Source organism: Salmo salar, chromosome 12 (genome assembly GCF_965601325.2).
Source record: "Salmo salar chromosome 12, fSalSal1, whole genome shotgun sequence".
Taxonomy (NCBI): domain Eukaryota; kingdom Metazoa; phylum Chordata; class Actinopteri; order Salmoniformes; family Salmonidae; genus Salmo; species Salmo salar.
This window is the reverse complement of record NC_138302.1, coordinates 93,577,746-93,596,965: the sequence shown is the minus strand read 5'-3', so window position 1 is coordinate 93,596,965 and position 19,220 is coordinate 93,577,746. Positions and strand designations below refer to the sequence as shown.

The 19,220-nt window shown below is 46.2% G+C and overlaps 1 protein-coding gene across 4 annotated transcripts in view; it reads right to left on the bottom strand.

Annotated features, from left to right (window-relative positions):
• Positions 1–1,556: 1,556 nt before the first annotated feature.
• LOC106566012 (protein kinase C and casein kinase substrate in neurons protein 1) overlaps positions 1,557–19,220 on the bottom strand; it is a 32,060-nt gene continuing 14,396 nt past the window's right edge. The window contains exons 1-11 of one of the 4 annotated variants that reach the window (XM_045691896.2): positions 18,603–18,896; positions 11,229–11,358; positions 10,284–10,440; positions 9,326–9,561; positions 9,001–9,156; positions 7,742–7,917; positions 7,500–7,620; positions 7,068–7,216; positions 4,986–5,191; positions 4,582–4,641; positions 1,557–4,270 (exon numbers count right to left, since the gene is read on the bottom strand). In XM_045691896.2, the coding sequence (XP_045547852.1) occupies positions 4,628–4,641; positions 4,986–5,191; positions 7,068–7,216; positions 7,500–7,620; positions 7,742–7,917; positions 9,001–9,156; positions 9,326–9,561; positions 10,284–10,440; positions 11,229–11,288 (1,275 nt within the window). In that variant the 5' untranslated portion in view covers positions 11,289–11,358; positions 18,603–18,896 and the 3' untranslated portion in view covers positions 1,557–4,270; positions 4,582–4,627. Of the gene's footprint in view, positions 4,271–4,581; positions 4,642–4,985; positions 5,192–7,067; positions 7,217–7,499; positions 7,621–7,741; positions 7,918–9,000; positions 9,157–9,325; positions 9,562–10,283; positions 10,441–11,228; positions 11,359–14,161; positions 14,421–18,602; positions 18,897–19,220 lie in introns of those variants that run through there. The other 3 variants (XM_014133782.3, XM_014133781.2, XM_014133780.2) reach the window with 3 other exon arrangements.

Sequence of the window (19,220 nt, the reverse complement as noted above, 5' to 3'; positions counted from 1 at the left end):
GGAGAAAAGCCCACGACCGAACACACAAAAAACTCAAGCGTGCATAGTAGCCACACACAAACAATCCCGCACATAGAGCAGGCGGGCCTACTGGCTAAAATAACCCAACTAATCAGCAAAACAGGTGAGACAGAAAGGGGGAAAGGAATCAGTGGCAGCTAGTAGGCCAGTGACGACGACCGCCGAGCACCACCCGAGCAGGAAGGGGAGCTACCTTCGGTAGGAATCGTGACAGTAGTACGTACACCATCACCATCTTTTCAGATTCCACAGTGATTCTTTAGTTGTGGATGTTTCATGTAGCCAGCGTGTAACAACTGCCATATCCCGCGGGTAGAACAATGGCATCCGGTCTATAACCTAACAGTTTAGTACCATACCAGCAGGTGGTATCCAAGCTTTACACATAACAGTGGCCACTACATCACCACACTCCCTCTCTTGCTCTTGGTCCTCATATTTGTAAGTCACCTTGATTTGGCACCTGTGCTTTTTATCGTTTTTTTTTTTTTTTATGAAAACATTTAGCGAATTCCATGACAGTAGCTAAAGCAAGGGACTATTAGCAGCATACTAGTAGACTACAAATGCATGCTGGAGCGGGCATGCCCTGATCTCGTGGAGTGAGCGCTACTGGAGCGAAATTGGAGTGTGCGAGAAGGCCGAAGCTCCAGCTTTTGGGAATCTTGCTCCAAGTTCCAATCTTGACAAGCTCCGGTTCCAGGTCCGCACGACTCACATACTCTGGTAGGAGCTGAAGTTTACTGATGACCTCTAGTGGTGAGTTGGGTAACACTTTACTTACTACCTGCAGGTATAACAATGATTAGACTTGTCATAAGACGTTATAAAGGCTCATATATGACAATGATAAGCTGTAGAGTGCTATATCTCCAGGCTTTAAGTAAAGTGTTTTAACGCCGGTTCCATATTAAATGGGGTCCTCCACATAGACTAGAGCCCTCAAACTCAACTCGGGACCTGAAGCCAGTTCCACTGCATTTTTTTCATTGTCCCCCTCTAATTAGGGACTGATTTAGACCTGGGATACCAGATGTGTGCATTTAATTATCAGGTAGAACACAAAACCAGCAGGCTCCGGACCTAGTAGGGTAGGCGTTGAATACCCCGGGTCTAGAGTATACTTAAATGGACACTACACTCTTAGAAAAAAATTGCCATCTAGAACCAAAAACGGTTCTTCGACTGTCCCCATAGAATAACCCTTTGAAGAAACTTTTGGTTCCGGGTAGAATATTTGGGGTTTCCATGTAGAACCCTTTCCAAAACAGTTCTAACTGGAACCCAAAAGGGTTCTACATGGAACCAAAAAGGGTTCACCTATGGGGACAACCGCATAACCTTTTTTTCTAAGAGTGTACGTTTACATGTCCACAGAGTGCATATTTTTGGAGCATCATACCAGGGTGCAGATTTACTTTTTTGTTTTACGTTATCCTCTTGGATCCAGCACCGGGGAAACATTTTTTTATAGATGTATACCACCCCTCTATCCACAGAATGCATGTACCTCTCATCATCACAATAGTCATATCAATGTTTTGATGAAGCATTTTATTTTGTTGTATGCAGATGAACGGGCACTACAGTTGGTAGAGTAAATAGCTATTATTCTAAACAGACAGACTTCTAGACCACTAGGGCTTTCCCACATGTCCGACCACTGGTTCCCCTACATACAGTACGCAAAATGAGGTAAAATACAAGGTAAATGCATCGTTAAATATGCATGCTCTCTTTCTCTCCCTGTTAGAGTGTGTGTTGTGAGTATGAGTGGTGGCTCAGGTAAAGCATTCACGGAGTTAGCTAGGCTTGCGTTTCAGAGCTTGCGCTGCCACAACACTCATTTTGAGAGCTGATGGTTAAAGTGTTTTATCCCACAATCGGATGTGTGCAGTCCCAAAATTTCCCCCGACAGCCATATATCCCAGATCTCCAGAATAAACTTCTAGCAGCAGAAAATTCAGTTTCCTCATCAATATTTCAGTGGAGGCTCCGCTTTCTGCCTTTTTTTGCAGTGCACTTTGTACTGTAGCTCTTTGTCCCCATGTCAGTAAGAGTACACACCTCTTGTGTTGAGAGAGCAGTCAGGGTATTATAGCCTTCACTACCTCCCAGGGTTGCTAAGGAAACAAACACTACAGCTGTGTCATATAACAGTCATACATATTACAAGTATAATCTCTGCTGAAGATTCTGTTTGATTCACTAGCTCAAAATACAAGGATTAAGATTTAACAGGATTGTGTGTTGTATAGATTCAAATTCTCCCAATTATTTGGAGATGTTAAAAAACATTGAATATACTGATTTGTCTAAATTTTGCCAGTTAAGTGACCAAAATCATTGGCATCAGATTTCATAAGATTATGTTTAGGATTCAACTGACAGGATAAAAACATAAACAAAGTTTGGTCAATTTGTACAGTAATCTCACAGTAGAATTCAATGCTTATTTATGGTGATCGAGCATGCAATGACTGTTAGATAAGAGATAGCAAGGTGGAGACAGCTGGGACACAGTAAAGGTGACATTCATAAAAAAGACAGGACATAGAAGTCGTATAATAAACTGAAGCCATGGCAACAAAAACAGTTGTTATGGTTACAGTGTTGAGCCAGAGGAGACAGGATCTAGTATCTCCCATGGGGAAGTGGTGCTCTCGTTGGGTTGTTACTGTAAATGTGATCATCCATACAGCAAATTCCCAGAATTCGCTCATATTCCCAAATGTCTTTGTCTCCTTTAATTTGGTCACCGACAGTCCATTTATGATGACAAGCCTATTCCCGTTTCACCATTGATGGAGTAGGGTGGTGTTGGATCAATTTTGTATTTGTGCTGAACCTTTGTGGAGGCCCACGTAGGCTAATTAATGTTTGAACCCTGACCCTTCGAAAAAGCCACTGCTGTAAACATGTAGCCAGAAAAAAGGAAGGGGGTGTTGTTCACATGCTCTCACACCTAAACCCAACACATGGTCAGAGGTACTAGAAGTGATGAGTCCAGAAAGCAGTGGGGTCAGGAAATTACAGACACATGAGGGACATGGTCAGAGGTACTACAAGTACACTCAATGCTGCCTTGGGGAAAGCATGTATTCTATACCAGTGTTTCTCATTCCCAGGATCCATGGTCCGGCGGGCACCGGTCCCTGGGACATTGCTGAGTGGTCCATCAGATGGTTATCTGACTGACACCGATTTCATCTGATCTTGAGAGCAGGTTTTCAACATAAACAGTCATCCAAGGAACCATATCTTACCAGTCCCTGGTACAACGGTGGGTAGAGAAACACTGTTGTATACCGTTTTACTGAACAAGGCTCAACAGTGTAGTACTGCTCTGCTCCGCTCGACAGTGATTTGTCAAGGATCTTGCAGCTAAATGTCATTATTGTGATCCAGTAGGACATGCTGCTGCTGTTGCTCAGGGGGACTTCAGGGGGAAAACACCAAACACTGCATAACACTCAAAACAGGAGCAACTCACATAGAAAAGATAGAAAAACAGTGAGAATCTGTTGTACTGTACAGCATATTTAAAACCTTACATGGAATGACAGATGCAAAAAAAAAAAAAACAGGACTGTACAGTTTCGCATAGCATCCAGATTGCAAAAAAAAAAAATGCTAATATTTACAATGCACAGTGCGTAGCTTATTCTGGCTATGCAGGCACCATTGACTATGCCATATCACTAGTGTTACGAGGGAACATACTTACATACTGCCAGGAAAATGTCAACATAATCACAGCACAACATTGGAATAGAACACGGCAGAATATGTTTCCTGCGCTCGTAGGAGTTGTGGTGTTGTTGGTACACACATACTGCCATGGTTTGACTGTGGTAACAATCCCAGTGTTGTAGCTGATATGTGTTGATTATGTTGGTGCTGTGTTTCTCTGATGTGGGTCCTAGGGGAGTGTTTAAATAAAGACTGCTCAGTCAGTGTGTTGGTTGGTCAGGCAGAGAGGGGGAACAGGGAAGCGTTGCTTTGAAGTCTCTGGCAATGTGCAGTATGATTGGACGGTTCAGTCTGGGTGACCCAAGCAACTAGATGGGCTCTACGTAATTAGCAGGATATAAGCCCAACAAAATGGGCTCTACGTAATTAGCAGGATATAAACCCAACTAGATGGGCTCTACGTAATTAGCAGGATATAAACCCAACTTGCCACTGTCCAACAGGCCTTTACACCAGCCCTGCTCATCCTCGTCTTCTAGTTTAGTTAGCTCGTCTCCTGTGAGAAAGGACGGAGCGAGAGATGGAGAGCGAGGGAGAGACAGAGCGAGGGAGAGAGCGAGGGAGAGAGAGAGAGCGAGGGAGAGAGAGCGGGAGGGATAGAGAGAGCGAGAGATGGAGAGAGAGAGGGAGAGGGAAGGAGAGAGGGAGACATCAGATCGACATACAATTTTGATTGATATTTGATTGAGTTATCAACAAACATGAATTCAATTTGAAATCAACCAAACCTTGAAACTCTGTTGTTGATTTTTGGTTGAAATCTGGGTTAAATTTGAGGTGTGTATGTTAACTTTTTGCAAACTGTACCTCAAACTGATGCCAGTTCATATGCATGCCAGGGCCGTGGGTGTTGCTATTGTTTGTTTTCTTTTTGGGATGAAAAAGGTAATGAGACAAAAAAACTGATTTTTATGTTTGGAAACCTTTTATCCTACTGCGAGTTAGTTAGATGATTGATTTTAAATCATATATATCAAAACAAATATAATTGAAAAGTTCAGTGCACAATTTAGTGTCTTTCTTGTGGTACCCAATCAACAGATTCCGTTTCTAAAAGGTTCACAAGTAGTAGTAGTAGTTGTAGTAGCAGTATTAGTAACGTTATTGTCCCAAATGGGAAATAGATTTTTTGGCATAACATTTTCAAAAGACACATGACAAACACAGAATCACAACCAAATAGAGTTGTTAGTTCTCGTTGGGATGCTCACCTGCTTTAAAGGTGAGTTCGTCCTGTTCCTGCCCGTCGTAGTCGTACAGCGCCCTCACCCGTACACCCTTCGCTGACTCCTCAAAGGGGTTGGCCCCACCCTCATTGGTGTCTGAGCCGGAGTTTGGCGCGGCCTGCTCATCGTCTGACCACTCTGCCGACTGGTCCTGGGAGGAGTAGGCCTGGTTCTTATCAGAGCTGCTCACACTGTGGACAGGAGATGTTTCAACATCATAGACCATCATCATCATCATTGTTCGGTTGCAGAACAGTTTCACCACAAGCTTCCTCCAGTAACTAGGAACACTATCCATCAACATGGTTGTCATGTGACCAGCACAGAGGAGAAATGGCTGAGTGAATTGGAGACAAAAACTGGATGTTTCACTTTTATGAGCTGATCTCTTTATTCATGTCAACCCAGCACGAGAAAACATGCAACAGAATATGCCCCACTTCTCTGTTCTGCTATAATAACATAATAATACTAAAACAACTGGGTGACATCATCTTCTGGCCACTAAACAGCCTTTGTGGAGATATTACCAAACACAACTGTGACATTTCACAACAAGTTATTGGAAAGGGAAAGGGGATACCTGGTCAGTTGAACAACTGAATGCACTCAACCTAAATATTCTGCATTTAACCCCATCAGAGAGGTGCGGGGGGCTGCCCTAATCGACATCATATTGATACTGTAGTTTGCAATAACATCGCATGCTTCGTATTTATGAACTGTTAACTTTATATCAACATGAATCCTTGCTGCCACCTCCGGGACATTAGATAAGATAAACGTTCTAGCCCCCAATACAAGAGGAAATAGTATTGAGCAAACAACTGATGTCATCTGTATGAAAACAGATATAACATCTCATACACAGAATTCATACATTGCCTATTGCACCTATGGGCTGTTCTGGCTCGGACAAGGCATATTTACTATTTAACCCCTTACACACCACACATCGGACAAGGCTTACTTACTATTTAACCCCTTACACACTACACATCGGACAAGGCTTACTTACTATTTAACACCTTACACACTACACATCGGACAAGGCTTACTTACTATTTAACCTCTTCCACACTACACATCGGACAAGGCTTACTTACTTACTTACTATTGCACAATGCCTATTACACCCCTGACATCGTAAAAATAGATACATTCTGCTGTTAGTATTGATAAAACATGAAAATGGTCTCTGTGACGACACTCACAGTGACTCTACATGTTAGAAAGGCATGTTTGTTCTACTACAGAAGGTAACCGTGGTGGTAGAGAGACCAACCTGCCCCTGTCTGTGAGGCCAACCTGCCCCTGTCTGTGAGGCCAACCTGCCCCTGTCTGTGAGACCAACCTGCCCCTGTCTGTGAGACCAACCTGCCCCTGTCTGTGAGGCCAACCTGCCCCTGTCTGTGAGGCCAACCTGCCCCTGTCTGTGAGGCCAACCTGCCCTGTCTGTGAGACCAACCTGCCCCTGTCTGTGAGACCAACCTGCCCCTGTCTGTGAGACCAACCTGCCCCTGTCTGTGAGACCAACCTGCCCCTGTCTGTGAGACCAACCTGCCCCTGTCTGTGAGACCAACCTGCCCCTGTCTGTGAGACCAACCTGCCCCTGTCTGTGAGACCAACCTGCCCCTGTCTGTCTGTGAGACCAACCTGCCCCTGTCTGTGAGACCAACCTGCCCCTGTCTGTGAGGCCAACCTGCCCCTGTCTGTGAGGCCAACCTGCCCCTATCTGTGAGACCAACCTGCCCCTGTCTGTGAGACCAACCTGCCCCTGTCTGTGAGACCAACCTGCCCGTCTGTGAGACCAACCTGCCCCTGTCTGTGAGACCAACCTGCCCCTGTCTGTGAGACCAACCTGCCCCTGTCTGTGAGACCAACCTGCCCCTGTCTGTGAGGCCAACCTGCCCCTGTCTGTGAGGCCAACCTGCCCCTGTCTGTGAGGCCAACCTGCACTGTCTGTGAGACCAACCTGCCCCTGTCTGTGAGACCAACCTGCCCCTGTCTGTGAGACCAACCTGCCCCTGTCTGTGAGACCAACCTGCCCCTGTCTGTGAGACCAACCTGCCCCTGTCTCCAGCCGGTGCTGCCACATGGTCCGGTGCTGCCACATGGTTCGGTGCTGCTGTCACGCTAGTCAGCATTATACCGTCTGCCCCTTTCTTCGACTTCTCTCGTTTGCTGATCATGTGAGTGAGCTCTGGATTGTACTCCTGGAAGGAAGGAAGGAAGGAAGGAAGGAAGGAAGGAAGGGAAGGAAGGAAGGAAGGAAGGAAGGAAGGAAGGAAGGAAGGAAGGAAGGAAGGAAGGAAGGAAGGAAGGAAGGAAGGAAGGAAGGAAGGAAGGAAGACGGGGAGCAAGCCACAGTTACAAGTCAATTCCTAGTTTTTCCCATTCAGTCAATGGAGGAAGTGAATTGAAATTAATTCCATGAGTTGAAAACGATCAATTAAACACATGCATTGTAAGGCTAACTGGGAAGAAGTGGTTGTGTACCTCAAACTGGGGCCAGTTCATGTGCATACCAGGGCCGTGGTTGTTGCTGAACCACTTCAGGTCATCTTGTGCACTGGCAGAGGTGATGGTGCGTTCCAGGTCTCTGTACACTGTGGCGTAACTGAAGACGGATAGAGATAGAGAGAAGTTACACCTCTGTTCTGACACATTCATCTTGACTCAGTGTATCATTATGGTGGTGCCCAGGTGGTGGGCCAAGGTGTGTGTGGGTATGGACCTACCTTTGGTTCTCGGTGAGGTTGAGGTGTCGTTTGATGTCCAACAGCACCTCCCTGAGGAAGCTCAGTCTCTTATCCTCAAACTGCTGACACGTGTCAAACACTGTCTCCATGTTCTCCATGTACTGGGGCGTACACTTCCTCAGCTCATCCAGAGCCTTCTCATACTTCTCCTTAGCCTGCATGGTGAAGATCAGACAGAGAGTATGTTAATAACATGTCAGGGATAAACAACCACACAGGCTGTACAGTTCAGAGCTGAGGCGCTGTTGACCCCCGCAAAGCGGGTTCACATTTTTTATGTTTCAGAGCCCTATCAGAATGTGTTTTAATGTTTCAGAGCCCTTTCAGAATGTTTATTTTAATGTCAACATTTTACACCTTAACAGTGACTTTTATTTTTCTTCTTTCTTACATGTTTTAGCTTCTGCATAGCAAGGTCTTTACGAGCTTGGGGTTACTGAGAAGTGGTGGTGATTCATGTTGACCAAGGATGAATGATAATTAGTGGTCCTCTCAGTAGTTGTAAGACAGTATTATTGAACATGTGTAATGGTTTGAGTGGGTCAAGGGGAAGCAAGGCTGTGACATCATCCCAGTGGGCTCAGCAGAGTAAAGTCCACTTTACCAGTGGTTCCCAAACTGTGGGGCGTGCCCCCTGGGTCGGCATGGAGCCCCCCCCCCCCCCCCCCCCCCCACACACACTTATGTCAGTCATCAGTCATTGCATACCTTAGAGAGCTATTTACAACTTGGCAGAAATGTCCAGCATAGGAAGAGTAGGGTGAGCTGTGGCGGGTGAGCAGTGGAGGGTCTGGGCAGTAGGGGTCTGGGGAGTAGGGGTCTGGGGAGTAGGGGCCTGGACAGTAGGGGTCTGGACAGTAGGGGTCTGGACAGTAGGGGCCTGGACAGTAGGGGTCTGGACAGTAGGGGCCTGGGGCGTAGGGGCCTGGACAGTAGGGGTCTGGACAGTAGGGGTCTGGACAGTAGAGGACTGGACAGTAGGGGCCTGGACAGTAGGGGCCTGGACAGTAGAGGCCTGGGGAGTAGGGGTCTGGGGAGTAGGGGCCTGGACAGTAGGGGTCTGGGGCGTAGGGGTCTGGACAGTAGGGGCCTGGGGAGTAGGGGCCTGGACAGTAGGGGTCTGGACAGTAGGGGCCTGGGGCGTAGGGGTCTGGGGAGTAGGGGTCTGGACAGTAGGGGTCTGGGCAGTAGGGGTCTGGACAGTAGGGGTCTGGGGAGCAGGGGTCTGGATAGCTCACTTTCTGAGAGTCCTGTTTGCACTTGTCCACCTTGTCCAGGAGCTTCTTCTGCTGGTCGGCTGTGACTGAGGTGTCTGCCTTGCTGTTGGCCTCTCTGCTGGATGCCACCTTCTCCTCCTTACACGCCAGGTGGTACGTCTTCTTGGCAGTCTCAAGCTGAGGAGAGAAGATATGGTATATTTTTGAAGGATATTTACACTTTTGGAGGTATCATTTGAATGCAAACTACTTCAAGGTTATAGCAGAGCGTGGTGCATGTTCTGATTTGGTCTGGATCTCTACGGCAATGCTCAAGTGTACAGTAGTTCAGGTGGTTGCCCCTCACCTCCTTGAGCTTCTTGGCCCATGGTTTCTGGGCCTTCTTGAAGCCCTCCTCTGCCTCTTTGGTTTCCTTGAAGCCTCCCATCATCTGCTTGTGGTAGGAGTCCTTCTGCCAGTTCTTCACCTTCTCAAAGTCATTGTTGAGCAGTCCGTTCTTCACATCCTGGTGCAGCTCACTCACCTTCTCAGCCTCGGTCATCATTGCCACCCAGGCCCTCTCCACACTGCCGTACTGGGGCCCTGAGGGAGAGGGAGAAGGAGAACAGGGTCAGAGTTAGACGGAGAGGGAGAAGGAGAAGAGGGTCAGGGTTATAGGGAGAAGGAGGAGAAGAGGGCCAGGGTTAGAGGGAGAGGGAGAAGGAGAAGAGGGTCAGGGTTAGAGGGAGAAGGAGAAGAGGGTCAGGGTTAGAGGGAGAGGGAGAAAAGGGTCAGGGTCAGGGTGAGAAGGAAAAGAGGGTCAGGGTTAGAGGGAGAAGGAGAAGAGGGTCAGGGTCAGAGTTAGAGGGAGAAGGAGAAGAGGGTCAGAGTAAAGAGGGAGAAGGAGAAGGAGAAGAGGGTCAGGTTTAGAAGGAGAAGAGGGTCAGGTTTAGAAGGAGAAGAGGGTCAGGGTTAGAGGGAGAAGAGGGTCCGGGTTAGAGGGAGAAGGAGAAGAGGGTCAGGGTCAGAGTTAGAAGGAGAAGGAGAAGAGGGTCAGGGTTAGAGGGAGAAGGAGAAGAGGGTTATAGGGAGAGGGAGAAGAGGGCCAGGGTTATAGGGAGAAGGGGGAGGTCCATTAGCATTTTGAGAAACAGATGGAAGTATTACTCTATGACTCAATGAATATCCTGCACATTGCATTCACTGTACTCCATGACAAAACTAGAAAGGGTTTATTATTTTTTAAAAGCATGCTCCTACAGATGGCAATATAACTCTTCCAATCCACTGTGAGCTGCTGGGTGTCTCCCATTCTCCCCTCGTACCTTTATCCACCAGCTGTCTCCATCTCTTAGACCAGTCGGTCAGCTGCTGGCTGTAGGCCTTCTCGATTTTGGCTCGCTCTTGTATACAGTTCATCAGGTCATTGCAGAGCCGGTGGCCATCATCAATCCGCTTCACAGCACGCTTATAGTTTCCCACCTTTCATAGGTACCAGAATGAGAGGCATTTCAATTACATTCAAAACATTCCACCTTATGAATGTGGCGTTCCACGAACAATGGTGTCAGTGTCTCCCTATTGAGTGATCATTGTCGTGCCACCTTAAGAGGGACTCCCCCCTAGCCTGCAGGACGGGACGTGATGCCTGGGAAGAGCAAGAGTATACGGGATGGTAGGGGCTAGTGGTGCTAAAATAAGAAAAATAACAATAATACATTGAATTTATAACTTGCTTTTCATTGAAAAACTGTCTCAAAGTGCTACAGTGAGGTGCAATAAAATAAATTAAAACAAGAGACATAGACAGAAAAGGACAGAGCTAGACATGGAGACTGACACAAAGTACACAGCTGACAAGGGGAAAGGACAACAAGGAACACAGCTACTCTATATCTAACAGAAAGCCTTCCTAAAGGTTTTAGGCCATTTTTAAAGGAGCCCAGAGTCTGAGGTGCCTTCAGGTGGTCCAGGAGTCAATTACAGAGTCAGAAAGACAGATCCCCCATAGAGCAGAGCTTGGTCCTGGGGGATGTGGAGGAGCAGGCTATCGCTCCATCTGAGGCACACACACACAATCCCTCCACATCAGTAGCCCTAGTCAGCGGCCTGTTATGCTGCCAGCTCTGCTGCAAAGCCAAAAGAGGGTGACGCAGTGCCAGCAAAGTGTGGACACCTGGAATTGCTGGTTCAAATCCCAGTTCCACTGAAAGGGATGCATGTCTGACTACATATTAATATATCTCCAAACAGGTATGGTCTGTTCTCACCTCCCAGAAGCTGTCTGTGGCATCCTCCTGGCTGGCCGACTCGTCATAGGCGCCCGACATGATCCTAGATTTGGCAGAGAGGACGTGAGGAGGTTTTGGGAGTCTGCAGCAGATTCTTGGTCTTCAGGCACTGAGGGGAGAAGAAAGAGAATAATTAATAATAGCAATACAATGTGGTCAGTTGCTTTCATCCAAACTACAAAAAATACAGCAAAAGGCCATTTCAGACATTTGTTGTGGGAATTGAAAACAAACTATTAAAGTTGTCCTTAAGCCGTGTAAACATTAGTTCCCTTTAATTCATAATGCCATCAAATGTCATTCAGCCCAAACAGATGTGAGACAACTGATGATTGAAGAGCAGCAGAAGCTACAGCCCTCCCTCTGTTCTGTTCCTGGTACAACAGCCCTCCCTACGTTCTGGTACAACAGCACTCCCTCCGTTCTGGTCCTGGTACAACAGCCCTCCCTACATTCTGTTCCTGGTTCAGCAGCCCTCCCTCCGTTCTGGTACAACAGCCCTCCCTCTGTTCTGGTCCTGGTACAGCAGCCCTCCCTCCGTTCTGGTACAACAGCCCTCACTCCATTCTGGTCCTGGTACAACAACCTTCCCTCCGTTCTGGTCCTGGTACAACAGCCCTCCCTCTGTTCTGGTCCTGGTACAACAGTCCTCCCTCTGTTCTGGTCCTGGTACAACAGTCCTCCCTCTGTTCTGGTCCTGGTACAACAGTCCTCCCTCTGTTCTGGTCCTGGTACAACAGTCCTCCCTCTGTTCTGGTCCTGGTACAACAGTCCTCCCTCTGTTCTGGTCCTGGTACTGCAGCCCTCCCTCCATTCTGGTCCTGGTACAACAGTCCTCCCTCTGTTCTGGTCCTGGTTCAGCAGCCCTCCCTCCATTCTGGTCCTGGTACAACAGCTCTCCCTCTATTCTGGTTCTGGTACAACAGCCCTCCCTCTGTTCTGGTCCTGGTACAACAGCCCTCCCTCCATTCTGGTCCTGGTACAACAGCTCTCCCTCTATTCTGGTCCTGGTTCCGCAGTCCTCCCTCTGTTCTGGTCCTGGTACAGAAGCCCTCCTGTTCTGGTCCTGGTACCCCAAGTTATCGTTACTGATTGTGGATTTATTTCTTGTGTTATTATCTTTCTATATTTGTTCTGTTTTTCTCTCTGCATTGTTGGAAACGGCCCGTAAGTAAGGATTTCCCTGTTGTTTACGCAGCATGTGAGCTGAGGGCTGCCATTAAAAAACACCTCAGACTCCATGAGGAATGATTTGTCTCAGAACAAAATAACAGTCTATCCATGCTCAAACGTGAACATTATTGTCTCTAATATTAACACAGCGCTGAGTAGAAAGGGTAACATGCTAGTATGGAGAATGGTTTCCACTAATGGTGTTGTGGCTAGCGAGACCACCGGCTTGCTGGTTGAGTCCTTAATCAAGGCAAATATCATATTCTGTAATGCCTATGGCAGTAGAGCCTACAACTTCCAGATTGTACTCCAAGAACGACTGGATGTCTCTTTCACATCCGATACAGCAACCCCTCATCAGCCATGCAGTAGCAGTCTGCTACCAACAATAACAATGTATTTTCATTTGTTAAAATGTAACCTTTTATTTAACTAGGCAAGTCAGTTAAGAACAAATTGTTATTTACAATGACGGCCTACCCCGGCCAAACCCGGACGATGCTGGGCCAATTGTGCGCCGCCCAATGGGACTCCCAATCACAGCCGGATGTGATGCAGCCTGGATTTGAACCAGGGACTGCAGTGACACCTCTTGCACTGAGATGCAGTGCACCCCTTGCGAGCCCAGTAACAATAACACATCTTCACCAAACCAAGACCTGTATGTCGCATTTACAGCAACGACTATTCCCCAGGTCGTTGCTGTAAATGAGAATGTGTTCTCAGTCAACTTACATGGTAAAATAAGGGCAAAATTAAAATACAAATATTTTAAGCCATTCCCGAGGGCGAAGGCCCAGTGACGCTGCCTGGGAGAGACAATAGAGGGCTCTGCTTTAGAGTGGGGGTGGGTGGGGGGGGGGGGCACTGCATGGGTATTTGGGTCACCTCAGCCGTCCTAAACTAATGGCTGGAAAATACTTTTGACAATGGGGAGAAGGAGAGAGGGAAAACGAGAGAGAGAGAGAGAGAAAGAGAGCAATACAGACTTCAAAATGCAGTTTCTTTCCAGACAAAACGTGAGCAGAACGGCTTTGGTTGAAATACAAAAAGGGCTTCGGCTGCATGGGGAATGTGTGAGAGCTGGGTGTGCACCACAGTTGGTTAATCCATCAAGAGGAGGCTTTTGTTCTAGTGTAGGACAGTCCTGTCTGGGAACAAGGCTAGATGGTAGTGTATACACACAAACACCACCCCACACCTCTTCACCCGTTACTATCTTTCTGGCAGACAGCATATTTCTAAATTCTTCCTGTCCTAAATCATTGTAATATGTACAGAAATCAATACTTGAAATTTATCAAAATTCTAATGTATTTAGGCCTACTAGTGTTTTACACAAAAGAACACATGTAGTCAGTCCAGTTGAACTCTAACACACCTAAGGTGACAAAAGCAGTAACAAACCATTCTTGCTGTCTCATCAAAATCACCATGGAAAGGAACATGAAGTACCCTTTTTCTCCTCTACATACCCCAGCAACACTATGAAGAAGATCACAACACACATATTTCATTAGGGCTCTCCATCTCAACACACATAACCAGATATACACACACACACACACACACACACACACACATAGACACCTCAACCTCAAACACACCAGCACATCAACCAGTGAGAAACCACTCTAGGCTATAGCCAAGACAAAGGACCGCAAATGAATGCACCCAAAAAGAGGGAGGACGCAGGCAGACTACCTCCCTCCGCTCCGTTCTAACAACAAAAGCCTTACCCCCAGTCCTCCATTAGCAGAGTGAGACACGACGGCTAGCTACAGATACAGCTCTGAGGCACGTGGGCTCCACTCCTCTCCTCTCACTCTTCTCTCCTCCCGCCCCTTTGCTTTAGTTCAGCTGAGTTCAGCTGAGCTCTCGCATCATCACATCATACACCGTCAACAAACATAGGCACTATCTTATCCAAGAGCACAGACACTTCTGGCCAGGCAACGTGTTGAGTGAAAGCGTGTGAGTGTTCAGTGTGTGTGTGTGTGTGTGTGTTTCTCAATGGCTGAGTGATAATCCTCTGGTGTTTTGCTTGAATGGTTCAGTCAAGGAGGAAGAGAAAAGAGACTCAGAGGGAGAAGGGGGAGGAGGAACGAGGGATGAGTGTGAGGGGGGGGGGAGGAGGAACGAGGGATGAGGAGAAGGGTGGGGGGAGGAGGAATGAGGGATGAGTGTGAGGGGGGGGGGAGGAGGAATGAGGGATGAGGAGAAGGGTGGGGGGAGGAGGAATGAGGGATGAGGAGAAGGGTGGGGGGAGGAATGAGGGATGAGGAGAAGGGTGGGGGAGGAGGGATGAGGAGAAGGGTGGGGTGTGATGAGGAGAATGGTGGGGGGGGGGGGGGGGGGGGTGATGAGGGGGTGTACTAACCATGGCATCATGAGGGCACAGGATTGCATTGATTGATAGGACTAGAGACAGTGAGGGTTAAGGAGAGACAGGGAACACGGAGGTGGGGAAATATAGTGTGAAGAGCCTCTGATGTGTAGTTAGGGAAGAGAGTGAGACACAGTGAGGAAGAAACAGAGAATCAGACAGACATGGAGAATACAGGACTAGAAGGTGGACAGGAAGGAGGGAAAGGAGGAGAGGTGATTGAAGATGGAGGGAGAGAGTAAATTGTACAGGTGTGACCTTTACGACTGGTGCCTGCCTAAATTGAGACCCAATCACTGGCCACTTTAATAAATGGATCACTAGTCACTTTAAACAATACCACTTTAAATAATGCCACTTATTACATATCTTACATTACTCATATCATATGTATATACTGTATTTTATACCATCTATTGCACCTTTCCTATGCCGCTCGGCCATCGCTCATCCATATATTTATTTGTACATATTTTCATTCACCCCTTTTAGATTTGTGTGTATTAGGTAGTTGTTGGGGAATTGTTAGATTACTTGTTAAACTTTACTGCACTGTCGGAACTAGAAGCACAAGCATTTAGCTACATTCGCATTAACATCTGCTAACTATGTCTATGTGACCAATAACATTTGATTTGATTTGAGGTAATAGAGGGAAATGGCATGTATTATTATTATTATTATTATTATTATTATTACACAAGAGGTTGACTCCACTTCAAGAGAAAAATAGAGTGTATTATCAATCTCATCTAATATTCAGAGGCGGATTTGCGAGTTGCCATGCAGACAGAAAGCCAATAATAAAACCCTGATTTGAATATTCATGAAGCCAAGAGAGCAACCCGGTGCTATGATGAGACAGTCATACATGAGTGGTAATCAGTAGCCAGGAAAATCTGGCAGCACATTCCAGAGCAAAGGGTAACATGACGATGCTTTTACAACAGCTGATAGACCTGTGTAATATTATGCCATTCCTGTGAATGTAACCAGTAGTGCTTTCCTGTGTAGACCGAGTTGCTAGAGAGGAGGAGAGGAGATGAGAGGTGATTAAACGTCACTGGGTAGAGCGCTGGACAGAGTGATGCTGAGCAGTGCAGGACAGGGGAGGGAGGGGGGGACGCACGAGGGCAGTGGTAAGATAAGGGGGCCACAGCTACAGCTCCCAGCTAGCCACAGTAAAATTCCACTGCAGTAAAGGACAGGTCCTCTATATCACAGAACCCATGGCAGCACCACAGCTATTCATCATAAACACTCAATGTGCTGCCTACACATCTCTCTGACTGCAGACACCCGAGTACAGGTAGAGGAAATATTCAGGAAACAACCGAACTGCAAACTGATAAATAACTTTATCTTAGGGCTTTTAAAGTAAAAATGTAGTCCTATTCTCTTAAAAAAAGCTATTTTCAAAACAACTGAATGAATTCCTGTTATGTCAAGTTCAAAGGAGTATTTCACCGTACAACTGACATTTACATAAAACACTCCCTCAATCTATGTGCTTTGGTAATTTCCCTTGAAGGTAAGTCCCAATTCCACTGGACCATACCAAATACACAGCAATATAGGCCTATTTGAATTTTTAAATCCTCCAGGTAACTTAAGCCAACTGTAACCAACAGAGTACGAAACATGAATGCAAACATGCGGTCAGGCTTGACAAATGATGGCATGATGTCTGTGGTTGTACAGTAACTCTAACATGTCCTGGTTTGATTAGATGTGAATCATTTGTCATTGTTACACTGAGACTGCCTGACATGTTACAGTTGTGTCTGAATGATGGTATAAGCTACAAGTGCATGCCAGAGCAGGCAGGCTCAACACTGATTCATATTCATTAGGCCAGTGGTTTGTGCATTGTATTTCACTTTAAAACAGGTGTAGACTGGCCAACCGTCCTTCTGAAGAGCTACTGTGAATGGCCGTATGATGTCATCTGTTGAAATGGCTGTCGTCCATTCTTGACACATTGGACTAGTTCATATACTGTAGCTTTATAACAACTTATAACGTAACATTGGCTAACTGGGCTATCTGCATTGTGTCCCGCCACCCACCACCCGCCAACCCCTCTTTTACGCTACTGCTACTCTCTGTTCATCATATATGCATAGTCACTTTAACCATACCTACATGTACATACTACCTCAATTAGCCCGACTAACCGGTGTCTGTATGTAGCCTCGCTACTGTATATAGCCTCGTTACTGTATATAGCCTGTCTTTTTACTGTTGTTTTTATTTCTTTACCTACCTATTGTTCACCTAATACCTTTTTTGCACTATTAGTTAGAGCCTGTAAGTAAGCATTTCACTGTAAAGTCTACACCTGTTGTATTTGGCGCACGTGACAAATAAACTTTGATTTGATTTGGAATACACTCTAAGGTCATGAAGAAACGGAAAGGCATCATACTACAGAACGTTTCTCCTCTGGCTAAGAAATGACAGAGTGAGAGAGAAGTACCGTCATTCATTCATTTATTCATTCATGTCACTGTGTAAACCAAACAGAAAGACAAAAGACAGAAAACACCACTGTGCTAGCTTTGTCAAAACCTGGTGGCTGCATCTAAATCTGGAGCAGTATACTCAAATAACACAGCATCTGTGTCAAAGGTTGCTGACAGCTTCTAAAACAGTGTTCAGCAAAGCGGCACTGCCAGGGAAGTCTGACACATGAAATATCATTACACTGACAGCAACAAGAGGTTTTCAGTCTGACAGAAGGAAGCTATTTCAAATAGGCCTACCTAACGCACCCTTGCAGACCTTGTAGATCTCCGAAAATAACCTCACCCAAAGATAACAGACACACACTTTCTCTGTGTTCCTCCAGTACCCAACTGTTGCTGCCCCTGATACGCCAACAATCCCACTACACTAGGATCTAGGCAACATTGGTCATATGCAGCACTCATTTTATTCAGGAGAGACGCTGCATCCTGATGATGATCTCATCATATTCCTGCTCTATATACAGAGACAGAAGAGCTCATCAATTATTCAGTCATACTGTGTAAACAGATAGGAGCAATGACCAACTCTACGCACCTGGAGGCCTCCACCAGGGTCCCACAGCTCCAACTCATCCCATATCATTTACCATACAGTACAGACACACTGCCAGTCTCAATAAGGAGTGCTGTCATCTTATCAACTATCATTACCTTAGCATTTTTTTTTTTTTAAAGGCAGGTCAGTCAAGAACAAATTCTTATTTTCAATGACAGCCTTGTTAACTGCCTTGTTCAGGGGCAGAATGACAGATTTGTACCTTGTCAGGTCAGGGATTTGAACTTGCAACCTTTTGATTACTAGTCCAACGCTCTAACCACTAGGCTACCCTGCCACCCCAAATGTAATTGATAAAACTTAAGATACACAATGAATTGCAGTATTTGGTTTGATTAGAATTGATTTTACAGGATTTTTCAAATAAGTTCTGGGGTTCTGATATTCTAAGCCAGCAAATATGCTCGCAGATCACCCTACCCGTGATAATAGGTTATACGCACAGACCAATAAAATTGTATAGTCACTGTGAGTCAACCAATAGAATGGTATAGTCCGTCACTGTGAGCCAGCTGAGTATAGGAGTTAGTCAAAAAAAAAAATGTAAAAGGGTTCCACAACTGTTCTTCGGCTGTCCCCGATAGGTGAACACTTTTTGGTTTCAATCCAGGTATAACCTTTCACACAAATGACCCTTTTAGGTTCTAGATACCAAGTTTTTTTCTGAGTGTAGTCTTTACCAGCTTTAGTTCCATTGTTCCACTCACCTTTCTATGCAACGTCTTCCAGTCAGAAGGCTGTAGAGACAGTAGGGACTGTAGAGACATCCAGGAAGACAACAAAACTCCTGTTGCATTTTCCACCCACTCTATAAACCTGGATCAATGTCCAACCACTTCATCTATAACCTCATCTTACATCAGACTCCTCCTTGTGACACACACAGCCTCTCCCTCTCTCTGTACTTTAATACCAAGTTCAGGCTGCCCTCCGAAACAGATAAGACACTAACTAACCGGACAACACCTTCCTACAACAAAACACAGCCATTAAAATGCCCTGGATCGCTCGGGTCTCTCCCAACAATGACAGGATACCCTGACCCGTCCCTCCCTGGAAAACTATGCTGATGCTCTGCCCAGCCCACTTCACTCCCCAGCTCAACACAGCTGAAGGGAGCTGCAGTGGCCCAGCTCTCTGGCCACACCATCAATGTCCAATTGATAAAAAAGTTAAATTGATAAGAGCAAAGCATGAGTCACTCTAAAGGTGACCTCACAGTTGACTAACAGCGAAGGAGACAGCAAACAGAGCTGCTTCCTACAGATTCCTCCTCGGGATGGGAGTGCTTGGCCAACTCCCCAAAACAAAAGATTGGCACTGGA